At 37.3% G+C, this 26,459-nt stretch overlaps 1 protein-coding gene across 6 annotated transcripts in view; it reads right to left on the reverse strand.

Annotated features, from left to right (window-relative positions):
• The window catches only part of LOC132098956 (ankyrin repeat and sterile alpha motif domain-containing protein 1B-like), a 173,137-nt gene that overhangs the window by 24,123 nt on the left and 122,555 nt on the right, over window positions 1–26,459 (reverse strand). For all 6 annotated transcript variants that reach the window (XM_059505281.1, XM_059505276.1, XM_059505275.1 and 3 more), the window contains 2 exons: window positions 20,125–20,223; window positions 12,568–12,720 (listed from right to left, as the gene is read on the reverse strand). In XM_059505281.1, coding sequence (XP_059361264.1) covers window positions 12,568–12,720; window positions 20,125–20,223 — 252 coding nt within the window. The remainder of the gene's footprint in view (window positions 1–12,567; window positions 12,721–20,124; window positions 20,224–26,459) is intronic.

Below are 26,459 nucleotides of genomic sequence, written 5' to 3' on the forward strand. Positions count from 1 at the left end.
GAAAAGAAAAAAAAAGACGTCATGACAGTTTCTCTCGTTTCTCTCTCACTTTCTACATGCATTCTCACTCTTTCTCTCACACACTCCTACTCATTCTTGCACAAACCCACAGACATGTCAGACCAAGAATAAAACTGTGGAACATGCAGAAAAAAATCATACAGTGTGGAACATTAGTGAACACATTGTGATTTTACTAAACGGTATAAGCGTGCAAACTTAAATATTGCTAAAATTGACTAGTCAGTGGGTTGCCTGGAAAAAAAAACTAGTCAACTATTAACTAGTCGCCCATTAGGAAACAAACAGACTGACTCGATCACATACACTTCTTACATAATATGTAATCTTGAATTAAAAGCAGTTGGAATGAATTTAAAAACACAAATTAAAGATATATACTCACAACCTTTCAAAAGTTTATAAATGGACAAGCTTTAATTATTTGATCAAAGATATAGAAAAGAATGTGTGATTTTTACAATTTAATAATCGTTTTCTAATTTTAAAGTATAATTTATTCCTGTGATGGCAAAGCTATATTTTCAGTATAAATACTTGAATCTTCAGAAATCATTCAAACATGCTGACTTGCTGCTCATTTCTTATTATTATCAATCTTCTGCTTAATATTTCTTGGAAAATGTAAGAATTTTTTTCAAGGAATAGGAAGTTAAAAAGAACAGATTTTTTTTTTTTAATTGAAATCTTTTGCAACATTATCCATGCATTTAAGTTTCATTTTGATCAATTTAAGGCATCCTTGCACAACGAAACTATTCATTTATTTTTTTTTAAACCTGACCCTAAACCTCTGAATGGTACTATAATATATAACAGTATATAAGTTTGATATATTTGTTGGATGAACATTATGACTTATCTCAACTAAATAGACCACTAGACCATTTCAATATAAATGAATAAGAAATGCAATCCCCTAATCCAATATATATCAAATCAGTAAAGCATGCATGCAACACATAGTGCATCAAATCCATTCCAAATTAATCTCATAAAGTGATCATCTGAATTAGGCTTACTTGTGGTGTTAAGAATTTCGTTTTAGTCAGCGCTCGCCGCTGTCGACAGCAACATAAGAACCAACAGCAGGCAGATCAACAGCATTAGACCGGCAGCCCTGTCAAATCCTGCACAGCACCAGGCCACTGATTGGATCCAAGCTTCAAAACACCACAGGATAAATCAGCAGACGCATGACGCCTGCACCCTACATGGAACGATAGATCTTGCTTTTATTTAAGCAAAAAGTCTTAACTGCACAAAATCTTATTCTGGAGTGGCTCGAAAATGCCAAAGTCAGTGACAGTTAACAGAATACTGCAAGTGAGACATGTGACATGACTACTGTACCATGTTAATGTGGTGCAAAATCACTAGCTAAGACGGCAGGAGGACATTTACGCTCAACTGACTGATGTCACGTCTGATATGACTGTAGTGTTGATGGACCTGATCTGTGCAGACGCTGCAGTCAAGTGCTGCATGTGTAAAACAGCATAAAACCTCTTCCTTCAAAACCAATATGAAGCAGCATTCAAAACCTATTTTAGTTCTGCAACATGGGGCATTTCTGAGTGAAACGGGATTTCAAGTCGACTTAAAATTCTCTTTGTTCATCTACACAATTAAAAATGAATAAATGAATCAAGATTTAATCAGCTGCAGAGAAACATCAACGCTAAACACTCCAACCAAAACTCGAAGGACAACTTGGACTTTCCAGAGTAGTTGTTTCTAAAAAATAGCTTGGAGTTTGATCTACTTTTTTAAGAAGGACTGTGTGGCTTGACTGTGAAGCCATAACTGAATAATTGATCAAAAGATAAATGCTATATAGGTTATATTTATATTAACATAAATTCTGTAGTTGACACTGGAAGTGAAATTGTGCAGACATAAATTCACAGCCAGTCAGAACATATTTGATATTTCATACACTGAAGCAAGATTCTGCACCAACAAGACTTTTCAGTGAGTACAAAAAGCATTAAATAAAAAAATGTTCCCTCCTTATTTTGACATGGACTTTGCATCACGGGATACTAGCTAGTGAAGACCTTGGTACTTAGCCAATCAGCTCAGATCAAGATGTCATTTATCTGCAGCAAAGGTGATTGGCTAAAAAATAAATAAATGAATGAATGAATTAACTTCAGTATAGTAGCTGGTATTACAGACCCGATTGCAAGTAACTTGGTTTATATTCAACTATAAGTTGTAGTCGGTATAAAATTAACCAATTAAACTATTCTACAATTTACCTAAATCCATTTTAGTCCATACTGCAGTGCTGTACCCTCAGACTCATTGATGCTAATTGGTGTAAGGTGTCTAAAACTAGAGCATCAGCAAACAACTTCTTCCTTTCTTCCACCGATGGGAAAACCATCTGGAACTGTAGTGAACTACATAAAAGCCCCACCCTGTTAAAAACCGCCCCCAAAAATCCCAAATATCTAGCCTCTGGCAAAGTTAAGTCAGAAGAAATGCTCTGCAAGAACATTTTGGTGCACCCTCCAAGACTTCAAACTTATTGGCAGCTTTATTTGTGTTTTGAGAAGGCTTACACCTCAAGCCCCATCCACATGTGGACAGCGTAGCTGTGAGATTACGTCTAATACACCAGGGCTGATCCATAGCACAGTGGGTCCCACTTTCATTATGCAACACCTCCTCACTGCTGTTCAGTTCTGATCCTCTTTGACTCTTTCACTGCTGACTGCAGAACTGAGCTAAAGCAGCTTAATGGAGATGTCTGCCGAGGCACAGTCATTCTCACCGCTGGGCCTTCAACAGATAACCTTGTCCATGATGTTAACACTTCGGCCTTAGTCCTAGAAGTCCTAGAAGCAAGCATACACGCAAACACAACGACGAGGAATGCATGACGTATTATAGGTAAAAAATTACATGAATTTATCATAGGAGGTGTATATAAGTTCTATAATGTATTTTTAAGGCATGCATGTGTATATATATATATATATATATATATATATATATATATATAAATAAAATCTATGAATAATAATAAAAAAATACAGATTTTATATTTATATTTTTAAATATAAATTAAATTCATATTTATAAAAATAATGGACATTAAACATTAAAAGTGCACATATATAATTTATAAAATAATATACATTAATATTAAATACATTTATTTATCAATAAATCACTAAACAAATATATTTATTTACAAAATAAATCATAAGAAAAACAAAAATGTATGAAATGTATGAAACATTCTTGTTAAGTTTTGCAAAGATTACATCAATTCCTAGTCATCTTAAAGATTAACATTAAAGGAATGTTAGGTAACAGCAAAAGTTGTATAAATGTAAAATACGCCAAAATTAGCAAGCACAATAAAATATTCAATATTGGTTGATGAAAAAATGGAAAATGAAAAATGTGAGGGGGGAAAAATCTAATATCTGCCAATAACTGACACTGTATGGTTCTGATATAATACAAATGTAAAAAATGTTTTAAACTATTTTATTTTAAATGTCTTTCCTCAGTGTGACAAATTAATTTTTTACAATACAAATATTCCATGTAGCACAATTAATGAGCTCATAAAAGCTGCATGCATGATAATTACTAAAACCATTCTCTCGGGAAACCAACATGTCCTGCGGTATGAAATGCAACGCTCTGTCCAAAAAACTATTTCAAAACTATCTTAATCAAAGCAATAAAGAAACCACAGTATGGTGCAAAGTAGCTGGGGATGACAGATCACTCACTGACAGACACATAAAAGAAACCGCGAATGTTTAGCAGGAAAAGCAGGTGAAAATGCAGGAAGCAGTGGCAGGAAATGCAGCAAGCAGAGAACAAAAGCTTTAACAGTGCATTAATCTAAAAAAGAAAAACAAGCACAAAGACAGCACAATCCCTACTAATCCACCTTCTGCTTCACTCCTCCTATAGTGCCAGTGACTTACCCAGAGTTTCAGCACTCATCTGCACAGTCAAGTCCTCCGTCCCCAAACATCCAAGAGCCCTTGCGAGGGTGCTGACCTGCTTTGACAAGCCGCCTGCAAACTCTCTTATGGAGCATAGAAACTCAAACCTGCATGTATATTTCTGTGGCGTCTAAGAGATTTCAGATATTTTTCCACACTCGTTTCTCTCTAGTCTCCTCAAGCTATCAAACGGCAGAGGTTTGTACTCCTGCAACAACACGTCACTCTCCTTCTCCTCCTCCTCTTGCTCCTTGTTCGTGCTGTCCGCCTGGTTACTATGGATACCCTGCTCCCATCCAGCGAGAAGCCGCCGGGTTCGTGTGCCGTAGCAGGAGTGTAGCGCAGGTGACCGTTTCCTCGGTTCGTGAAGCAGCACTAGTGTGAGACGGGAGACTGAAGGTCCTTAACTCACTCTCTGCTTTCTCCGCCTCACTCTCCCGTATCGGCTTCCCCTCCCTCTCTCTCTCTCTCTCTCTCTCTCTCTCTGAGAAGCTTTATTGTTTAACGCGAGTTCCACAGCTCAGCTGCCGCACACTGCAGTAAGATTGCAATACATTCATCCTGGTCTCATTTGTTCTTTCTTTCAAACACATCATCATCTTAAGCCTGGCTGACAACATTTGAGAGTTGGCTGTTGGGAAACATGACTGTCATCCAACAAACACCAGCAGGACTAAAGCTGATCCAACAAAACCCAACAAGCCTTGAAGTTACTGTATGTTGGGGCAGCGTGAAGCCTTAATTGAACTGGCTTATGGACGGTCTTACACCTTAAAGCTATAGTAGACAAATACCAACATGAGAGATGACAGTTATGGCTCTCAACATCCAAAATGTGTGAGGGATATATGTACATGTACAGTATGTTATATAAAGACGCCTGACAGAAATAGATTCTGCAGCAGCTCTCTTTGACTTGACTCACTAGCACAATTTTTTTTTTGTCAAACTGCATCAAAATTTGCAAAGCACATTAAATCGATATCATATTAGTTATGAATCAATATTAGATTGTTCTTTTTTTATTATTAATATTTATTGGTATCATCCAGTATTGGATATTTAAAGCAATTTTTTCACTATTTTTACATTTACTTTTACCTAGATCATTTTGCTCAGACTACCGTCAATGCTCACCTCAATTTAATCTTTAAAACACTATTAATTTAATACCACTAAAATATGATCTTTAACACATTTTAAATAAAAAAAAATTCATACTATACATTTCAATGTTGTAATGGCAAAATTTACTGTTAGTATCTATAAAATCAAGCATAACTTAAAAATAACTGACACAGTGCATCAGTCTGAAGCATGCAGAATTTTTTACCAAAGATTAAAGCCGTCCACCAAAAGTGTAAAACAAATAAAATTCATGTTGTGAGCGTGAATGCAAAAATTATGTACATAGACATTTGTGACAAATATGCTATCATTCAAAAGTTCGGGGTCAGTAAAATTCTTATTTTGAAAGAAATGTAAGACTTTTATTAAGCAAAGATGCATTAAACTGATCATAAGTGACAGCAAAAGCGTTCATACGGTTACAAAGATTTCTTTTCTTGATTTTTGAAGTCTCTATTCATCAAAGAATGAACCACTGCACTGGTTTCCCCAAAAATATACCGCTGTTTTTAACACTGATAATAAGAAGATATTTTTCTTAAGCACAAAGACACCATATTAGAATAAATTCTGGAGGACCATGTGACACTTAAGACTGAAGTAATGCCTGCTGAAAATACAGCTTTGCATCACAGGGATAAATTATATTTTAAAATATATTTCAAATAGAAAACAGTTATTTTACATTTTAATAATATTCCACAATATTGTTAAGTTTTACTGTTATTTTTGATCAAATAAATGCAGCTTTGGAAAGCGTGAAAGACTTCTTTTAAAAGCATTAATGTATTAAACAGTAGTGTAAAGCATAATATAAAGTCACTGTCATTAAATATCACTTTTTGGTGATATTAAAAAAAAACATTTGACTCTGACATGACCAATCGGAATCCAATATTCCACTGAGCCGTGTAATAAATACATTTAACGGTTTGAAATCCAAGCCTCCTGTATGAACGCCACGCTTAATCTATTTTTATGAGGGTGTTTGGTGGCCGTCCTTAAGGAACAGCCCTCTCACGGACTGCACGGGCGTGAGGGGCCACTGGATCTTCTTGATAACCATCAGCAGGATCTGTACTGGGGGAAAAAATCTCAACTCACCCCCACCGCAAGAACACCACTTGCATGGTCATGGGCCAAAAATGTGTCAGTATGCGTCAGTTCAACACATGAACCCACAGGCCTACCCACCCACACTCGTACATACACAACACACACACACACACACACACACACACTTACAGAACAGCCCTCAATGTGTCTTTTGGTATTAAAGCAAATGTTTTATCAGTGTTAAGGTGTGAGGGAGTGTAATACAGGTGCCAAAAGAGAAGAACAGATAGACAGAAAAAAAGGGGCAGACTGTGTGTGTGTGTGTGTGTGTGTGTGTTTGATGGGCCTGCTGTGTTAACGAAGGCGGTAGCCATCTGCTAGTGTAAGAAAAGACAATTTGCAATCTGTGCGTTTGGAGAGGTGACAGGAAGTAATGAAAACAGGAATGCAACACAAAGGACATGGAAATGCATTAACACACAGAGTCTGAATCGTAAGTGTCGGACCACGCACACTTAAAGGATACACGCCCTTACACACTTACTCACACACAAACACGTCAGTTTTGAATCATTTGTACGCCACGCAAGCTGTCTCTATGGTAACTAATGCTAGCAGTCATGGCAACTGGGTAACAGTTGTCAAAAACCGAGCTAAACTATTATTACCAGCTAAATGACTTCTGACCGCCTACCAACGCGGCCCAAGCACAGCAAACATAAACCAGCGGCTGCCGAGAAACACAGCTTGGCACAGCATGTGACGAATAGTGCTGTTTAAATACATTAAATGCAATGACAACCATCAAAACTGCACTAAAAATACAATCCGCACAAGTCGTAAAATGTCATTTTAAGCATTTTATAGGTTTTCTTGTATCCTAGACCACAACGACTCAAAACAGGATAAAAACAAACAACAACTAAAAAAAAAAAACATTAAAAATAGCTTTATCATAATATGGACGTGCTATAAAAAGCCACTGACTCGCATTTTTTGTTTGGTGATAACGCTCACGATGTTCAATCAATAATTAGGAAATAATGAATGCAATGTATGAATGTGAATGTACGTAAAATAACATTCATATTTGAATAATAAAACAAATTATTAAACAAAATGCTTTTATATAGAGAGATAAATAAATAGACATTCATTACATAATTGTAATACAAAATTAATGTAATGTAATTAAACATCAATGATTAATTTGGTCTGAGCTGTTATATTATAATATTTATTTACATTTTTTGTTGTTGAAATGTATAACAAGAGGTTTTTCTATGAAATGCTGGCAAATTATTTTAATTCTTTATCCGATTAAACTCTAATCGAACAAATCATTTATTATTTGAAATATTATTGCAAAATGAAAATCTAGTCACAAGTCCATTTTTGTATTTCTTTACAGTGATGTTTGTATGTGTGAGTGTGAGAGAGCGATCATAGAGCTGCTCGGGAATGCAGACATGTTGAGCCCTGTTATGAATATTATCAGATGAATGCCTGTGGTAACCCTGAGGCCGGACACACACACAAACACACAAGTCTACCTCTCACTAATGTGGTGTGTACGCACATATACAGGCACTTACACGCATGGAATGACACTGTTGAGACAGACATACAAACATGAAAGCTCTTTACGTAAATGTCTCTGCTTGATCACACTGAATTACTCTTTTTTTTTTTTTTTTTTTTTCGCGGGGCAAAAACTTGTGTCAGAACTGTTCCAAATCAAAACACGTTCTTAATTATGCCATTTATTAATATTCACAATGAAACTATAGCAAATAACCAGCCAAATTTTTGACATGTAAACTGAGAAAAAGTAAATTAAATGGTAAATTCTGCCAGGTGAAAGCCAATATAATTCTTGCCAGGTCCATGTAAAAATAAATCTGTGATTAGAAAAAGAAAACAGGGCTGTAAGTGACATTACACAGTTTACACAGACACTCTCTGTAATATTATGTAATGTGTCCCACACAGCTTGCAAATCCAAGGTACCAAACAAAGATGCTTCTATTGTTTCCATGTAGTAATATATTCTGCACATAGTATATTTAAGTATAATATTATCAATACCTTGGCAAGCAAACCTTCACCACACCAATAAATAAAAACTTGAAATAGTACGCTGACCAAAAGAAGAGTGATGAAGCCACCTAGTGAACAGTAGATGTATTACAGCTTGAGAAAGAGCTGCAAACATTCATTACATTCATATAAAGTTACATAAAGAACAGGCTGAGATTTTGAAATATAAGGAATAATCTTTCAGTCAATCCAAGAGTGAGATCAAGCTGATTCAGGTGACATATTGGATCATCAAGTGGATTTGTCTTGGTTCAAATTGTATTCTTACTTAATATATGGATAGAATCAAACAACAGCAGTGAAAAATTAGACTGTATTCAAATAAATGTACAGTGATATGACAAATACAGTAATATAAGACACATAGCACATTATATGTAGATATTTAATAGCATTTAAAAGTTTGGAAAAAGGGTTTTCTAAAGAAAATATTTTTATTCAGTAAGGGTGCATTCAATTGTTCAAAAGCAACAGTAAAGACATTATAATGTTACAAACGATTTCTGTTTCAAATAAATGCTGCTCTTTCAAACTTTCTATTCATCAAAGAATAAAAATGCTTTTAAAACTGGTGATGATAGAAAATGTTTTACAAGCAACAAACGAGCATATTAGAAAGATTTGAAGGTTCATGTGACACAGAGGACTGAAAATTCAGCATTGCCATCAAAGGAATAAATTGCATTTTAAAATACAGAAAACATTTATTTTAAATTTTCAAATAAATGCAGCCTTGGTGAGCATAAGCAACTTCTTTCAAAAACGTATTAGGTGGATAATTTGGTATAAAATGAATTTTGACCTTATTACGCCAGTTTGCTTAGGTAATTGTGTTTGTGAACAGCAATAACAAATGTTTCGTCACTGTCTTGTCCAGCATCTGTTGCCCCCAGCGTTTATGAGCTGATTTAATCTGGCCCACTCAGATGCTATTTCTCTCTCCCATTGCCCTCTTTCTCTCTTCTCCCCTGCCTCTCGTCACACTGTCACTTCTCAATCTCTGAACCAAACATCTTTCTGCTGTACTATCGGTCACCATGTTTCATTTTAAGGATGATATTCTCTAGGAAACACGAAAACAAGGCAGTATTCTGTCCTGTTTCCCTCAGTCTCTTTTCCCTTCCCCTTCTTGGCTTCAGAAAAGAGCACTACACTGCATAAAGTGTCTTCTCTTTCACTCTGAGTCTCTCTCAGTCTCATTTACAGCAGAGAGTCCAGGACAGCGACCCGGGAGACAGAGGCGCTCTGTGATCTGTCTGTACCAAGGCTCATTAGGGGAAGTTCAGAACGTCCCACTCCGTGAACAGCTCAACCTCTCACACACACTGAAAGACAAAGAAGATCGCTCTCTGCATATCCACCTGCTTTTTTGCTCGCTTTTCAAACAGCCTGTGCTTGTGTTAATGGTAGTTAATAGTTTCATGCAATAATAGTTTCATGCAATAATAAATGTTTTGCTTTAACTTACATGCATGTCGCTGCAAACCTATTTCCATCCAAAGCTGCGAATTTAACTTAATGCGCAAAATTGGAATATGACATAAAACATTTGTGAATAAAGCGCTGTTTCCATATAACGAGTCAAAGAGAACAAAATTGCCACTTTCTCATAAACTGGCCATAAATATCACTAAGAAATGTATGAGAAGCCACTGAATATAATCATTTTCATATGATAAATTGCTTGCTCGCACCTCAGAGCGAGCAGACAAAACACAATAAATGCAGTCATTGTTTTCGGAGGTGGATGCCTGCTGTTTGGGAATGCAATCGTGTAAGACAGTTCCAGGAGGTAATTATACAGAAAAAGTTTTGATGACAGACTTAACTCAGGCATTTCAGAATGACCATAACATTTCAGATGCTGTGCAAAAATACACGTTCTTTTTTTTTTTGATGCTCATCGGGTAAAAACAAAAAGTCAAAAACCACCAGAATAAAAACATTTAGCAAATTAAGGGATTTTTTTTTCCCTGAAATTTTCAGAATGTGCATAAAAACAGGATGATGGAAACATAGCCACTATCTACTTTTATTCTTAGATTTGACATAAATACAATGTGACCAATCAGAATCGCATATGAAAAAATTGGTGTTATTTTACTATTATTTACATACTATTTTAGTATTTTTAATTTATTTTTATTATATTGAATAAGATTTTATTTTTATATTTTCACTTAAGGTTGTAAGTAGGTTGTAAGGTAGTAATTTTGTGCTTTTGTTATTTTTTATAAAAAACTATTCCCAATATTTAAATTTAGTAAGATTTAATTTATTTTTATTTCATTTTAGTAAGTAAAGTACTTTTGAGTTATATAAATCTATTAAAAATAATTTTCATTAATTGAATTAAAGACGACATAAAATCTAAATATTAAATAGATAAAACTCAAATTAGAAACTAACTGAAATAAAATAAGTCAAAGTACTTTACTTACTAAAATGAAATAAAAATAAATAGATTTTATGTCGTCTTTAATTCAATTAATGAAAATTATTTTTAATAGATTTATATAACTCAAATGAGAAACGCAAAAGTGATATGAGAGTTTATCATCGCACAACCCTATCATATGGCTTTGGAACATTTGGAATATAGTGTACAATTCATACTAACCACTTCTATGGAAAATGGAAGGTTTTTTTTTGTTATATTTAGGAGCTTGACAGCTGCAGTCTCCATCCATGTCCATTATATGTAAGAGCAGCATGAACATTTTTCTAAACCTCTCTTTTTGTTTTTCACAGAAGAAAGAAACAAATAGACACATTTTTTGAATGAACTTTCTATAGAGACAGTTATTCACCATATGACCATTATAACCTGTAAAGGTTCCTACATGCACAATTGTGTTTGTTAATTGAACAGTGAGCTGGAAGGAATGATGATATTAAACACACACACACACACACACACACACACACACACACACACACACAAAGGCATACTATGTTATTGTTTCACCACAGTTACATTGTCACAATGAGCATTTCAAACACAAACAGACTACCTCCAACAACTTTTTTGTTGTTGTTGTTGTTGCTACATTTATTGATTCAAAAGCATAAAAACACATATTCTTCTCACTCTGGCTCCCTCTTGTGGCCAAACCATGTGTTATTTCCCACTGCAGCATTTTAGTTACTTTCCACAGCGAGTGGGTGTGTGTGTATTTTTTTTCAAGAGCTGAAGAAATCACATCCCACATTATTATATAATCTGCTCATTCTTTCTCTCTGTTTCTCTTTCTCTCCCTCAGCTGAAAGTGAGTGAAATTAGCTTACGTGAGGCTGTAATTAGAGTAATTTAACACCATATCTGTTAAAGCAACACATCATGTAATCACACTGTAATCAAACACGCCATTTACTCTTTATCACACATGGAAAAAAATAAAAATAATCCATCAAGCATTCACAATGTCAGTTTTACCCACACAGGCTGCAGGAATAATTATTGGAGGACTTATGGAATTACAGGTAAAATATGCCTTTATTTGGCTGATAAAGACCTGAAAGCTCAAACGGTTGCATTAATATGAGTGTGCAGATATATGTTCTCCTGCAGAAGTATTTCCCAAATGTGCAGGCTACAGTATAAATCCTCAAAAAAAACAAAAAAAAAAAACAGATCAAGTTATCCTGAAATTTCTTCTGTTCAGCGTCATACCAGAGATGCTACTATTATATCTGTGGTTTCACTGCAGTCGAAAGCAAGACAGATCGGACCGGATTGTTTATCAAACAAATACAATTACTGGCAAGATTCAGAACCAACTGAAACCCTATTACAACAAATCGGACAATAGGATGTCAGAATGCTTCAGGATGATGTCTCAACCTCTGGTTGTCTTTTCAAAGGTCCTCAAGCAAATCTTGTTTCAAAAGACAGCTTCATTCCAACAGAACTAACACATCAATAACAGAATATATGGCTAAACACTCGTGTGTGTGTGTGTGTGTGTGTGTGTGTGTGTGTGTGTGTGTGTGTGTGTGTGTGTGTGTGTGTAAATACAGGGTTCACACGTTCGTATATATCTTTTTTATAAAAGATGTACCGGTATCGGTGTAATATATATATTTATATATATTTATATATATATTACGTTTAGGTAAGATTTATTCACAATTTGAATGATATTTTCCTATTTTTTATTCCCTAATATTTCCAGGTTTCCCTTGACTGTGACCCTTACAATCCAGACACAAATGAATCTTTTAGAACTGAATTTAGTCAGAACTTGACAACAGACAGGAAGTGAGGTAAAGCAGGACTTACATTAATGAGCTCGATCTCCCAGATCTTCTTGACCAGCTCCATGGAGGTGTAACCGTTGATGAGGAAAGACTTGGTATAGTCTCCCAGCTCCAGAGACTCCAGCCATTCGGCCACTGAGGTGGGGTTATTTCCATCGTAACCAATGGGCCGAACCTTAAACATAGAAAAACACTGTTAAACTACCACAACAGTAACAAAACCAGAGGCTGGACGCAGTTAGGGGTTTGAATAAAGAGGACCAGCAACAGGAAATGTTGTTATTCTGTACTGGAAACACCTGCTTGGACTTCTAGCATGAATTTCCATTCTGGTCCACATTGATTTGATGTTGGTTTAGCCGGTAAATAGGAGACAGACAAGAAATGTGTTTTATTCCTAGGGAATCATTCCCAAATTTACTGATAAAAGAATATATATTGAATACACAGCAAAAGGCCTTGGATAAAAGCATCTGTAAAATGCATTTAAATGCAGACAGAGAGAAGCTATCAGCTAAAACGGAGTTTGAAAGTGCTGACTACAGATGAAAAGATGTGTTTTTCTCTTTTCATAGTCAGCCTTCATATCCCTTTCTCACACACGTCCCATTTCCTGTCCATGATCTTAAATGTAACTTATTTTTAAAGAAATCATTTTCAGTTTGAACCTAAATATTAAAGTTCTATCAACCTTTACTTTCCCATGTAATTTAACTTAGCTCCAAATGTAGCTCCAGAATGTCGAATGCAGCATCATAAAAGTAGAAAATTATTTTGAAAAGTGACTTTGAGTCTTTTTTTCCTAAAAAGCAATTACATGGCTTCAGAAGACTTACTAGTGCAGACTGTATATAGACATTTATGGTGCTTTATTTAATATGTAAAAGAGCAGCAAGAACATTCTTCAAAATATCTTTTTTGTGTTCCACAGAAGAAAGTAAGTTTGCTTTTAAATTCACCCTTGGCTCATATTTGAGGTTTTCACTTCTGTTAAAAAAAGAAGGTTTGCACATTAGTGTGTGTGTGTGTGCCCGCACATTGGCGTGCTTTCTATCTTTTCACAACACAACCACTCCCCTCTTCGGTGTCCTTTCAGAAATTGTGAAGGAGAAAGGGAGTGCAAGGTTGTTTGGGACACAAGTATGATTTATTTGATGTCAGGTCTCCTGCACACACACACACACACACACACACAGTGCCAGAGGCCTTGCTGGATTACTCTAGAGGGGGTCTTAAATTAACTATTCTTGGGGGAGGGTGCACCCTGGGAAGTGTATGTGATAAATATGGATACCATGAAACCTCATTTAGTAATGGAGACCATGACACACACATGCATCACATAATCTGCATGTGTTTCATACAGCTACTCTTCATTATTGTGCTCTTCAGTTCAGTGTCTTTGTGTGTCACTAAAGTCAGTGATGCTCCCATCAGGATTGCCTGACTTTGACTTATCAACCTTTTATGAGTGAACCATTACATGTGTAATAACAGAGAAGTGGAACCGAGTATATCATCAACTTTACAGCCACTGGTCACTATTTGTTGTCATTCAAAATTGTTCATTGTTTTTCATGGAACTACGAAAATCCTGAGGGAATGCTGAATCCCGAGGCAGAGCCGGCCCATGGCATAAGTGAACTAAGTGGCTGCTTAGAGCCCTGTTGCCAACAGGGGGCCCCCCAAGAGTAAATTAAATGGCTTGATTTTTTGAGAGGCATCCAGCTGCAGCCCCGCAGACTCACTTCTTGCTAGACACCAGTGGCTGGACACCAGTGGATGGACAGTAGACGTCATTTCAGTATCGCCATTCACTTTTCAAATTGACGTCATTTCCGTATTGTCATTCACTTTTCAATTTTGACGCACCATGCAGATGTCAGCGTTAAGAAAACATAATAAACTGTCGATGATTTATAGGTCATGTCAGAATTCAAATGCACAAACTAGCTAGTTAAAAAATCGTCTTGTTTTCAAGGTACTGTGTCGTGTTTTTTTAAAGGTATTAGTGAACTCTGGTGTGCCTCAATTCTAGAGCTAATGTTAGGTTGCTACAATAGATTTTCCAATTAAATCGTTCTTTGAGTGGTATGATTTAATATTGTAAATACGTTTTTTTTCACTTGGATGTGTGAAGATTGTACCCAGTTAATGAGATCTCATAGAACAGTCTTGGTAGAGAATAGTCTAAAATGCTAGGTTGTCTATGCACACGAGAGTTTGCTAGCTAGCTATGTTTTTTTGTTTTTTGTTGTAGTAGTACTTTTCCCTATGCACGTGTAAATGCCTGATGTTTAATATGTTTATGATGATGTTTAAAGCGCTTTGGTGGCCATGGGTCTGTTGAAAGCGCTATATAGCTTAAATGCAGTCCATTTACCATTTTACATATTTTGTATAGGAGAATGTTAACATTTATATAAGTTTTTTTTTGTTTTTGTTACCACACTATTTTTTACAGTCCATCTACCACCACACACTTTTCACCTACATTGTTCAAATCCTTTTTTTTTTGGAAAGTTATTGATTGGATTTTTGTAAACTTTTTGTATGCTATCACAAAAAGTGTATGCTCTCTGCGTATGCTATCACTTCACCGTACAAGTCCTTCGGCGATAGGGTAAATGTGACAGAGGCAGGTCTTGGATCAGACTGGCAGCCTTTAGCATGAGCCCTGCACGGAGGCGGCACAAGGGTGATGGTCGTTGTGTGGATGGGTTGGAACAGCGTCCACCTTCGGTAGCTTCTTGTGTGACTGAGCAGCCCTCTTCAGGGTCCGCACTGCTCACCCCCAATCGGGGGTCTAGAAAAGATGACCCAAACACTGCCTGTTCCCTACACTCCTGGGCGACCCAAACATTGCCTGTTCCCTACACTCCTGGGCAGCCCACCGCTGTCGTCAATGCTTCCCATTAAGCGGTCGAAAATATAAATCGAAACTATTAATTTTGGCTACATGTAACATACCTACAGTTCTTGATGTGCAGATTGGAACTGACCGACCCCGCAGGCGCACTGCCCTGGTTGCGAGCGAGCTTAACAAATACAACATCGACATTGCAGCTTTGAGTGAGACCTGACTCGCAGGAGAGGACTCGCTAATAGAAGTAGGGCAAGGATACACCTTTTGGAAGGGCCTTCCAGAAGATACCCGCCGTCTATATGGAGTAGGTTTTGCCATTAAAAGCAGACTGCTACAGAACATCCCAGAGTCTCCTGTGGGAATCAGTGAGCAGCTGATGACTTGGCGCATTCCCCTTGCGAAGGGTCGCTATGCAACCTTGATAAGCACTTATGCACCAACTCTGGATGCTGAAGAAAGCATCAAAGAAAGCTTTTACGAGTCTCTTGACAGAGCTATTCACAAAGTTCCTCACACTGATAAACTTATGCTTTTGGGAGACTTCAATGCCAGAGTAGGCACCAGCAACATGCTCTGGCCTGGGGTAATCGGGAAACATGGTTTAGGCAACATGAACAGGAATGGCCTGCGACTCCTCTCCCTCTGCTCGGAGCATAAACTGGTCATAACCAACACAACTTTCCAAATGAAAAATAAATACAAAGCATCATGGATGCACCCCAGATCAAAACACTGGCACCTACTGGACTACATTATAACCCGGCAACAAGATCTACATGAAATCTCCATCACCCGAGCAATGCGTGGGGCGGAGTGTTGGACAGACCATCGGCTGATCAGATCCAAGATACACCTAAAGGTCCGACCTCAACACGCCAGGCAACAACCCTCAAGACGGCTCAACGCTCGAGCTTTAAAATATCCTGACATCACTGCATCGTACCGTCGCTGCTTGGCTTATAACCTTTCCTCCACTATCACTCATCCCCTACGCAATACAGCTGAAAGTGCATGGGCTAATCTTAGCTCAGCTAAACAACAAGCCGCTTCCGATACAATTGGTTTCACCTCTAAACGTCACCAGGACTGGTTTGACGACAGCTCCCTTGAAATACTCAACCTTCTGGAGGAGAAGCGTAAACCCCTCTCACCCCACCTCTCCAATCCACAATCTCCCTCTCTACGCTCACACTGGAGTAAGATCTATTCTGAGGTGCAATGACGGCTTCGCATAATGGAGAATGACTGGTGGCTTAGGAAAGCCCATGAAATTTAATGTTATGCGGACACCAACAACTCTCAATCTTTTTACGATGCAATAAAATCACTATATGGACCCCAAAAACGCAGAATCACCCCTATCAGATCTGCAGACGGCACAATTCTGCACAAGGACAAACAAGAAATTACTGAGCATTGGGCTGAACATTTTAACACCCTCCTTAACCAATACAATCCGACTGACCCCACTGTCCTGCAGCGCCTTCCAAAGCTCCCACCTTTGCATGAGCTAGATGACCCTCCCAGATTCTCAGAAGTCCTGGCAGCAGTACGAAGTCTCAAGGACAATTAGTCTGCTGGTCCTGATGGAATCCCTGCAGAGGCTCTAAAGAAAGGCGGGTATCTGCTCACCAAAAATCTCCACCAACTTATCCAGATAATATGGTCACAAAAAGCTGTTCCACAAAGCTGGAAAGACTCCCACATTGTTACTATCCACAAGAAAAAGGGCCGACAAAAAAAGGGCTGATCTGTGGAAACAGTCGTGGGATATCCCTGCTCTCTGTGGCAGGGAAAGTATTAACAAAGGTCATGCTGTTTCGTCTTACTAAGCACATCACAGAGAGAATCCTTCCTGAGTCACAGTGCGGCTTCAGAAAGGATCGGTCCACCTCCGACATGATCTTTGTTCTACGCCAATTGCAGGAGAAGGCTAGAGAACAGAACAAAGATCTGTTCATTGCCTTCATCGACCTGGCAAAGGCTTTTGACACCACTGACCGCCAAGTCCTTTGGGTCATTCTGAAGAAGTTTGGAGTGCCTCCAAGGTTTCTGGAAATCCTACAACAGTTTCATGATGGCATGCAGGCTCATGTGATTGTGGGTACAGCTCAATCCCCCTCCTTTCCTGTGCAGGTAGGAGATAAACAGGGGTGTGTACTGGCTCCAGTGATCTTCAATCTCTTCCTGGCAGCAGTCACCCTACTCTCCCGCAATTCCCTCAGCCCCGACGATGGTGTTTGCCTACAGTTTCGTCTGGATGGGAACCTCTTTAACCTTTGCCGCCTGCAAGCCATCACCAAGACCACCACCACAATTCATGAACTGCAATACGCTGATGACTGTGCCCTCCTAGCCCATAGCCCTACTGCACTGCAGCACACACTGGATGTTGTATGCGCAGTCTACCAAGCTTGTGGCCTACGAGTCAACATCAAAAAGACTGAGATCATTGCACAGACCAAGGCCCCCATCCTTACACCTCCTGAATTCTACATCCATGGCACACCAGTAAAGGTTGTTCAGCACTTCTGTTACCTCGGAAGTATCCTAACACCCACCTGTCTCATAGACAACGAGATCCAGGCACGCATAAACCTCGCCTCCTCTGCCTTTGGTAGACTTCGATCTCGAGTCTTTGCTAATAAAGATCTCCGTACCTTCACCAAAGTGGCCGTCTACCAGGCAGTCTGTGTTTCCACCCTGCTGTTCAGTGTGGAAGCTTTGACTCCCTACCGCAGGCATATCCGGTGCCTTGAGAGCTTTCTCATCAGATGCCTCCAGCTCATACTAGGTGTCACATGGAAAGACAAAATCCCCCATGCGGACATCCTACAGCGCACTAACTCCAGCAGCATGGAGACAACCATTGCTAGGCGGCAACTGCGATGGGTTGGACACGTTATCCGCATGCCCTCCCACCGCCTACCCCGGCAGGTCCTCTATGGGCAGACATACGCAGCCAACAGGAGACCTGGGGGTCAGAAGCGTCGCTACAAGGACCACCTCAAGTCGACCCTGAAAAACTGCAGCATCAACCCTGGAGTCCTGGAAACAACTGCTGCCGACCGCCAGGCATGGAGCTCTGCATGTGGTCTGGGGGCCCAACTGATCGAATCACAGCGTACCCAACACAGAACTGTGCTACGTCAGCGCAGACACCAACGCGCCCAGCCACAACTATACCCATCCTCAAAATATAAAATAAATAAATGTCAATCCAGAGGTGAAAATATAAAATAAATATATGTCTATCCAGAGGTGAAAATATAAAATAAATATATGTCTATCCAGAAGTTGAAAATATAAAATAAATATACTGTCCATCCAGATGTGAGAACTAAATATGCTGTCTATCCAGAGGTGAAAATATAAAATAAATATATCTCAATCCAGAGGTGAAAATAGTAAATAAAATTGCTGTCCATCCAGCGGTGAAAATGGAAATTAGCAGCAAAACGGAAATGACGGAGAAAATGGAAATGACGTAGGCTGTCTATCCACTGGTGTCCAGCCAGTGGTGTCTAGCCGGAGGTGAGTCTGCGGGGCTGCAGCTGGATGCTATTGGATTTTCTTGCAAATAGCCAAGGTGTTGGCAGAGGCTATTTACATTAACTCCACCCACCAATGTGTGAATTGGCTAGTGAACACTACAAAAGACATCAGCTTCTGTGGCGCAGATAGTAAAACATGCAATATACTCATTTTAATGCGATCGACCCGGGTTCGAATCAGCGTTTTGGCAAACTTTGTTCTGCCTTTTCAAATTTCAAATCACATCAGAAAAGCATTTTTTATTTAATTTTTTTAAAATTAAAATTAGGGAAATAATCAAAAAGTGAAAAAAAAGCACTGGATAGGGTTAGGGTAGGTGTAGGGAGGGCTTTATTGTCCCAATAAGGTGCCATCCATTTAATAATTTGAATTAAAATTATGATTTACACTTAATATGTTATTACTGCATACTGTTTTATAATGTTCTTTAATACTGAGGTGCAGATAACCTACTTTTGCAATAAGTAGTATAAATAGTTTTTGTCTTCTGTGTAAAAAATGAGTATATATCTATCCTGGGTATATGTTTTATGTAATAAAACAAATCTGTTTAATAAACTTGGTACTAATAACTGCTAAACATTATTTACCTTTGCCTGCCTTTGGGGTCTTTGCTAGTACACTATATTCCAATATCATTATGCCTGAAGTAGTTAGTTACAGAGTTTTTTTATATATATATATATATATATTTTTTTATGTACAGATGATAATGACAATTATGTACAGATTGTAATACCATTCTTTTCTTTAAATGCATTGGCTGCTGGTTTATTTAGCTACTTTTAAGTACACCACATTATATACCACTTAGTACTGTAAGACTGAATGTTTACGTGCAAATTAACACATGGCACTCTGTTACAATTAAAAATCACAGAAGGGTAAAAACACTGGTGTGATGTAAACAACACAGCTACAACAAATAAAACTGATAGTGAGTGTCTATAGTGGGTGAATAATCAAGCATTGACAATAATCAGTCGTATTGGAGACACCGAGGGGCCCCCAAATAAAATTCTGCTTAGGGACACATAAAGGCTTGGGCCGGCCTGAATTTGTTTTAATCATAAATTTGCATAAATATAGCTGATATTTTTGGAGCAGAATGCTCCCTGTGTGTGCCCTATTATGTCCCCAATGCCTGTCTGTACTCACCCTGGGCAGCAGGCGAATAGCCTGAAGAAGTCGCTGTCTGTGGGCAGAGTTTAAAATCCCGATCTCTAGCAGGTCCTGGTCCTCCACGACATTACTACCCTGCAGTAAAAAAAGAAAATAAATCAACTGTACTACTATAAAGGTATGCATATAAATACAAATATACATACAAATAACAATAATAATATTAATAAAAATTATAGTAATATTGCCCTGCAAAAAAAAAAAAAACTGTAAACTTTGGAATTAGGTTCACTGCAATGGTGACACGCTGAAGCAGTAAAAAAAAAAAAAAAAAAAGACAATAAAATAAAATAATAAATTTACGATAATTTATTATTACTATTATTATTATTATTATTATTATTATTACGATGATGCTTGGACAGAATCCATCTAGTTTACATGTACAAACAATAAAAAAAGACATAAGTGACAATTTGCTCTAATTAAAAAAATGGCCCTCTTCAGATCGCATGAACAACCCAATCAGGATATCCATAAGCCCATCAAACATTATTCAAATCAACAATCCACGTCTTGATGTGCACAGGTGCAAGAAACCCATGCTTGCTCTCTCTCTCTCACACTCACACGCGTACAGTATACACACAGAGCACTATTAAGTGAATGCTGTTTCATGCTGGGTTTCACCTTTAGTGACCTTTAGGTAACTCCAATTAGACCAATCAACCTCCTATCCAACAGGGCCAAAGAACTGGAAAAAAAACCCACTCTATTCCTAACAAACACACATATGCAGCTTCCCAGATATGATTAATGGAATCTAATTTCCGCCTAGTGATACCCCCTGTCTACCAAAGCACAAAACACACACACACATTCATACACACAAAAAAAAAACTCCACGATGTGTCTGTATCACTCCACAAAGCTGGATAACCTTGATGATCCCACTGTCAAGTATAATTCACTTCTGAGCACCAGCATCTGCTCCATTCAAAGCTATACATTCCAGACCAGAGTAATGGCATGCCGAGTAAAGTTAGATTGATTGCAGGTGTCCCAAGACATTACTAATCAGTCACAGCAAAGACCTGCTGAAAGCACACTGCTTGCTGCATACTGACTGCTGTTTTTTAATAGCACAGTATGCATTATGCAAAGATAAGTGTTTGTAAGAATATTATCCTTCATTGCTGTCCTATTACACTGCATGTTTAACTTAGCAAGCGGCATTAAGTTATCATCTTGGAAATTATTGCTTGTTACAAGCATGTGTAAAAAAATTATCTCTTAGCAGTTTGACTGAATAAAGAGAAATGTGTTTTAATTTACAGTTGATAATTCCAGTTCATTTGCAAAACAAAGGTCAAGTTAAGGCCGTTGCATTTTGAATATTTCATTCTCTGTAAATTCTTTTTTATAGAAACAGTATGAGTAGTTTAGTACAGTGAATTAATGTATGCATGTGCATTTAAAGGTAAAAGTGCTGGCAACAATACAATTTCAGATAAAATATGTTTAATATGATTAAATGTATTTAACTCAATGCAAGTATGTAATGTAAGTAAAACACAAAAATATATGTGCTAACAATTCATCACTGTTTAAGGGATAATTAACCTAAAAAAACTGTCAATACAGAGGATGCAAAGTCATAAAATTTAGGAAAAAATGAAGGGCGAATAAGTGATGATACAATTTTCATTTTTAGATCAGGAAATCAGGCAATAGAAAACTGCATGGATTTGTGATGCCAAAACACACAGTAATCTGTGTAAAACTTCATATTTCTTAAAAATATATTAATTTATTTGTGATAAACTGAGATCTTCCACAACCCATTCTCATCAAACTGTCTGTAAATAACCACCAAAAAAAAAAATCTACAAAAAGTGTCTACAATAAATTGTCTTGAGGGTTGGATTACATTTCTTTTAGTATCAAAATGCAAAGTACTATAAAGAATAATGCAACAGTGTGAATGTTCTAGCATTCAAACAGTATGAAGGTGAAAGATATACCAGTGCATGAAAGAAACAAGCATCATCTCAAACCCTCATAGCAAGTTCAGAGCAAGAAAAATGACACAGCACCATGACACTAAATTGTTAGTCTCAAAACTCCCAGAAGTCATGACATGAGGTACCGCTATCATCTCTGGCTCTTAACCCTCTCTCAGGAAATGCTTTTGCCTGGCTCTTTCATCTTGAATTCACAGTTAAAATTTTTACTTTTAAAATGACACATTGGTTCCAACAAAATGTTTCAGGCCAGTGCCATATTCAAACTCTTCCTCATACCGAGGGAACACCGTGACTACACACTGCAGTCTGTTTTACATATCAACTTTATTTGAAGAAAAAGAGAAGCAACAACATTCAAGAAGAGCAACTTCACAAGCCCAACACATCAGAAGGAAGCAGCAGACCTCCATCTAATATTAATTGTATCTGAAGGCCTTTCAGAAACTGCGTCCTACAGAGACCAGAGAAAAAGGGACTGTGAGTCTTTTTGGTTGATCCAGATGGCCCATTCATCCAGAGGAGATGCTTTTGCTAGAGGCATAAAATTACATAGTAATGAACTGCTGACTGGACTAAAACCCTCAAAGGTTTTATGGGGTGTTAAAACATTTATTTCGATGTTAAAACACTTATCCTAGTTTAATGTGTAAAGACAACACTGGCTCAACCAATGCCATGAGTTTGATGCGGGACTATCTGTTTGACTGACTAATGGCAGATGTGGGAAGAGTTCGGGAGGCTTATTTGTAAACAGTCATTATTTTTTTCTGTAAAATAATACAAAAAAAACTGAAAATTGAGCGAGGTGACATTACTTATACCTTTAGACTTCGGTGACTGCATTGGGAAATCTTTAGGTTTCATTAACACACGTTTTCCACAGTATTGCAGCATAAGTAAAAAATTTTTTTTTTTTAATGTTTTTAACCCTCTGGAGTCTAAGGGTATTTTTGGGGCCTGGAGAAGTTTTGTCATGCCCTGACATTTGTGCTTTTTTCAGTTTCTTATAAATATCTAAATGGGTAAAGTCTAATCTCACTGTAATCAGCACAAACTGGGCTATAATAATAATATGTGAAATGCATGTATGTACATGATTGTATTTTTGAGAAAAAAATATTATGCATGGTTAGTGAAAACTAAAAATGTTAAATCACTTGAATAAGGCCATAAATCACATACAGAACATTGGTTCCCGGGACTTTTGAGAACTGGAGCTTGTAGCCTAGAATTTTTCTTTCTAAATGATGTGAAAATCATCTTGTTTACTCACTTACAGAAAACAATATATTGATTTAAATTTTCTAAGACACTTTTAATTGGTAAAAGTCATATGCGAGTAGGCGTCAACTATCATGAATATTATTGTGATTTACACCTGAGAAGACAAAGGCCTGCATAATGAGCCTTTAAGTCACTTTAAGCTTGTGTCACTGAGAGGGAAGAGTTACAATAAAGAATGTGAGGACAAAATAAATGTATATAATTTTTTTGTTTGTAGTTTATTTAGAATATATTTAATTATCCCACAACATAATTTAATATCCACTTGGGGGAGCAGTTAAACAGTTTATTAGGAACAATCAAAGCTGACTTTCAAACTCTGAAACTGAGAGTCTCTTATGTTCATCAAGGGTGCATTTTAAAATGTCATTTCTGTGATGGCAAAGCTGAATTTTCAGCAGTCATTACCCCATTCTTCACATCATCCCTCTGTCACATGATCCTTCAGAAATCAGTCTAATATCCTTGTTTTGCTGCTCACATTTCTCATTATTATCAGTGTTGAAAACAGTTGTGCATGATACTTATTTTTTCAAGATGGTTTAATAAATAGAAAGTTGATTAGTTATGCAACAAACAAAAAAATAATAATTTGTGTTTTAACGCAATTAACACACCTTCCCCGCCCTATGATGGAGCCTATCAACTGACAGCCCTAATTTTTTAACAATGTAAATGTCTTAACTGTCATGTTTGAACAACTGTTGAATAAAACTATCAATGTTTTATAGTGTGGCATTTTTCTGTCAGTGTTTGTACCTGTACAGGTGAGGTTGTATAGAAAGCCCTTATATGGAGATGACTGGACTTGAAATACACCAATTATTAACTGCAGGCACACACATTCTTCCTTTAGAACAACTGGGATTCATCAATATTATAATGAACATAATTTTATGCTAATGCACCTGTTGTGAATCCAGCTGAACTTTTGCATAAAAACAACGCATAACTGTTAGCAATTAATTAAGGAGAACCACTGAGGGCATGTTTATAAATAAAGAGTTTTGATTGTTGTACCGAATGGATAAGGTCACGTTCAGTATTTTGTATTGCTAGCAGCTAAAGCTGTCAATGTCGGCACATGACAGGTGCTGACAAATCAACACTGGCCTTGGGAGGTTTTTAACACCCTGTTAAAAATGCTCTGCAGGGAAACAGAGTAATCCATTTCCTTGACAACAGTTGGGAAGGAAACACACATTTTGTAAAATTTCTATAGCTAAAATACTCTTTACTCTATTCTTTTCTCTCTGCTGTTGCCTCGGCAACCACAGGAATGGATGCAGGTCAGAGCTGGGGGAGGGTAATCAGCATGAGCAACTAAACACTCGCAAAACGACTCATTACACACACAAACGTACGCATGAGCATCCGATTCAATCACACAATGTACAAGATTTAGTCACAACTCCATTATCCATCAGCTCGGTGCAGTTTATGCCTCCATGTGCACTACAGTTCCCATGAGTCTGGGGCTCACCTGTAAACGTCATCTGTTTTAGTAACTGAATCTCACTGATATCTGCACTCTGACAGTCATTTAGGATGAATACGTCCCTATGAAAAGCAACAGATCCTTTCAGCAAAGGAGCAGTAGTTGTGAAATCATTTCTTTTGGTAGAGCCAAAGTCTGCGACAAATAAATCAGTCTAAAAGCGTAGAGCTGCACACAACGCAAGAGAACGAAACCGATTGCATTGACTCACTGTAACACTGTTCTAGAAGCTTTTAAGTGATCTTAAAAGTGTATTAATAATATGAATTTCACACAGGACTTTCTAAATATTGTACACATTACAAAACAATTTCATTAATCAATATTTGTGTTTTGTGTTCAAATCTTAGACTTAATTAATTGACTTAATTCAAGACATAATCTTGGAAATTAGGTTTTCTTACCCCTCGGGCAGTTTTTTTCCCCCACTAAAATTTGTTAGACATACTGTACACTTACAGTAAAAAAGTAACACAACTTTCCAATGAGCATAAAATATTTGGGATATATTATCTAAAAACAAGCCTTAATATCAACAATAAATAATGCAATAATTTGACTCTCGAGTAAATTTATGTGGGTTTAAGCACATTTAGACATTTCAACTATAAAATAAGACTATAATAGTGATTAAGAAAAGTATTTTTGCAGTGTAGTTTCAGTTTGTTTTACACTGACCCCTGTGTGTGCATGGGAAACATGCTAATGTGTTAGAAAGTGAGTTAATGGGTCACTCATGATGACTTTTGAAAGTGGTTTTTAGTGCACTTTCAGTTCATCAGTGCACCAGCCAGCAGAAAAAACATAAGCATAAGCTGATCAAAAATATGGTTTCTTAACTAGCTTAACTAGATTTCCTTTAAACTAATAAACAATATAGGTTATTAGTTTAAGCTTCGTATGATTTTTACAATTGGCCCAAAATGTCTGCTTTCTGAGCTACATTTCATTCAAAACTGTGATCTCTCTCTGCAGTAGGATTTACTGGCAATCATAAATGTGCAGGCAGCATTGATCGACTCTTCCTCTGAAACGACAGCCTCCAACTTGCCCCTTCATCTCTACAGGTGCAGCTCCTAAACAACCATGATTGTTTTGGTAGTTGAAGATGGATTGCTTTGAAAATTTCTCCACCAAACCTACACCAACACAAACCAGGCAAATGCATTCATGCATCTGAATGCATTCATGCATCTGAAGACGCCCACCGTGGACATGTTTTCTGCATTGTCAGAGGAGTGACGTTGACCACGTGTTGGAATAGACTGTATCACTGAGTAACCATGCAGCACTGCACAATACAGCACTATAGATAATATTTATAACAACATAAGGTAATCATGACACATATTGTGTTAAATTCCTATCATATATTCTTTATTTCTAGAACATATTTTTGCTCAATTTCTATTTTCCTATAATTTGGTTCTGTTAAAGAACACTAAAACTTCTACGGTCTTCTAAACTAGAAATGTTAGATCAAATATTTATAATGAAAATGTATAATTAACTAAATCTCTTTGCTTTTCAAAGTTCCCAAAGTGCTGATATGGGAGTACAGA

This window comes from Carassius carassius, chromosome 22 (genome assembly GCF_963082965.1).
Source record: "Carassius carassius chromosome 22, fCarCar2.1, whole genome shotgun sequence".
Taxonomy (NCBI): Eukaryota; Metazoa; Chordata; class Actinopteri; order Cypriniformes; family Cyprinidae; genus Carassius; species Carassius carassius.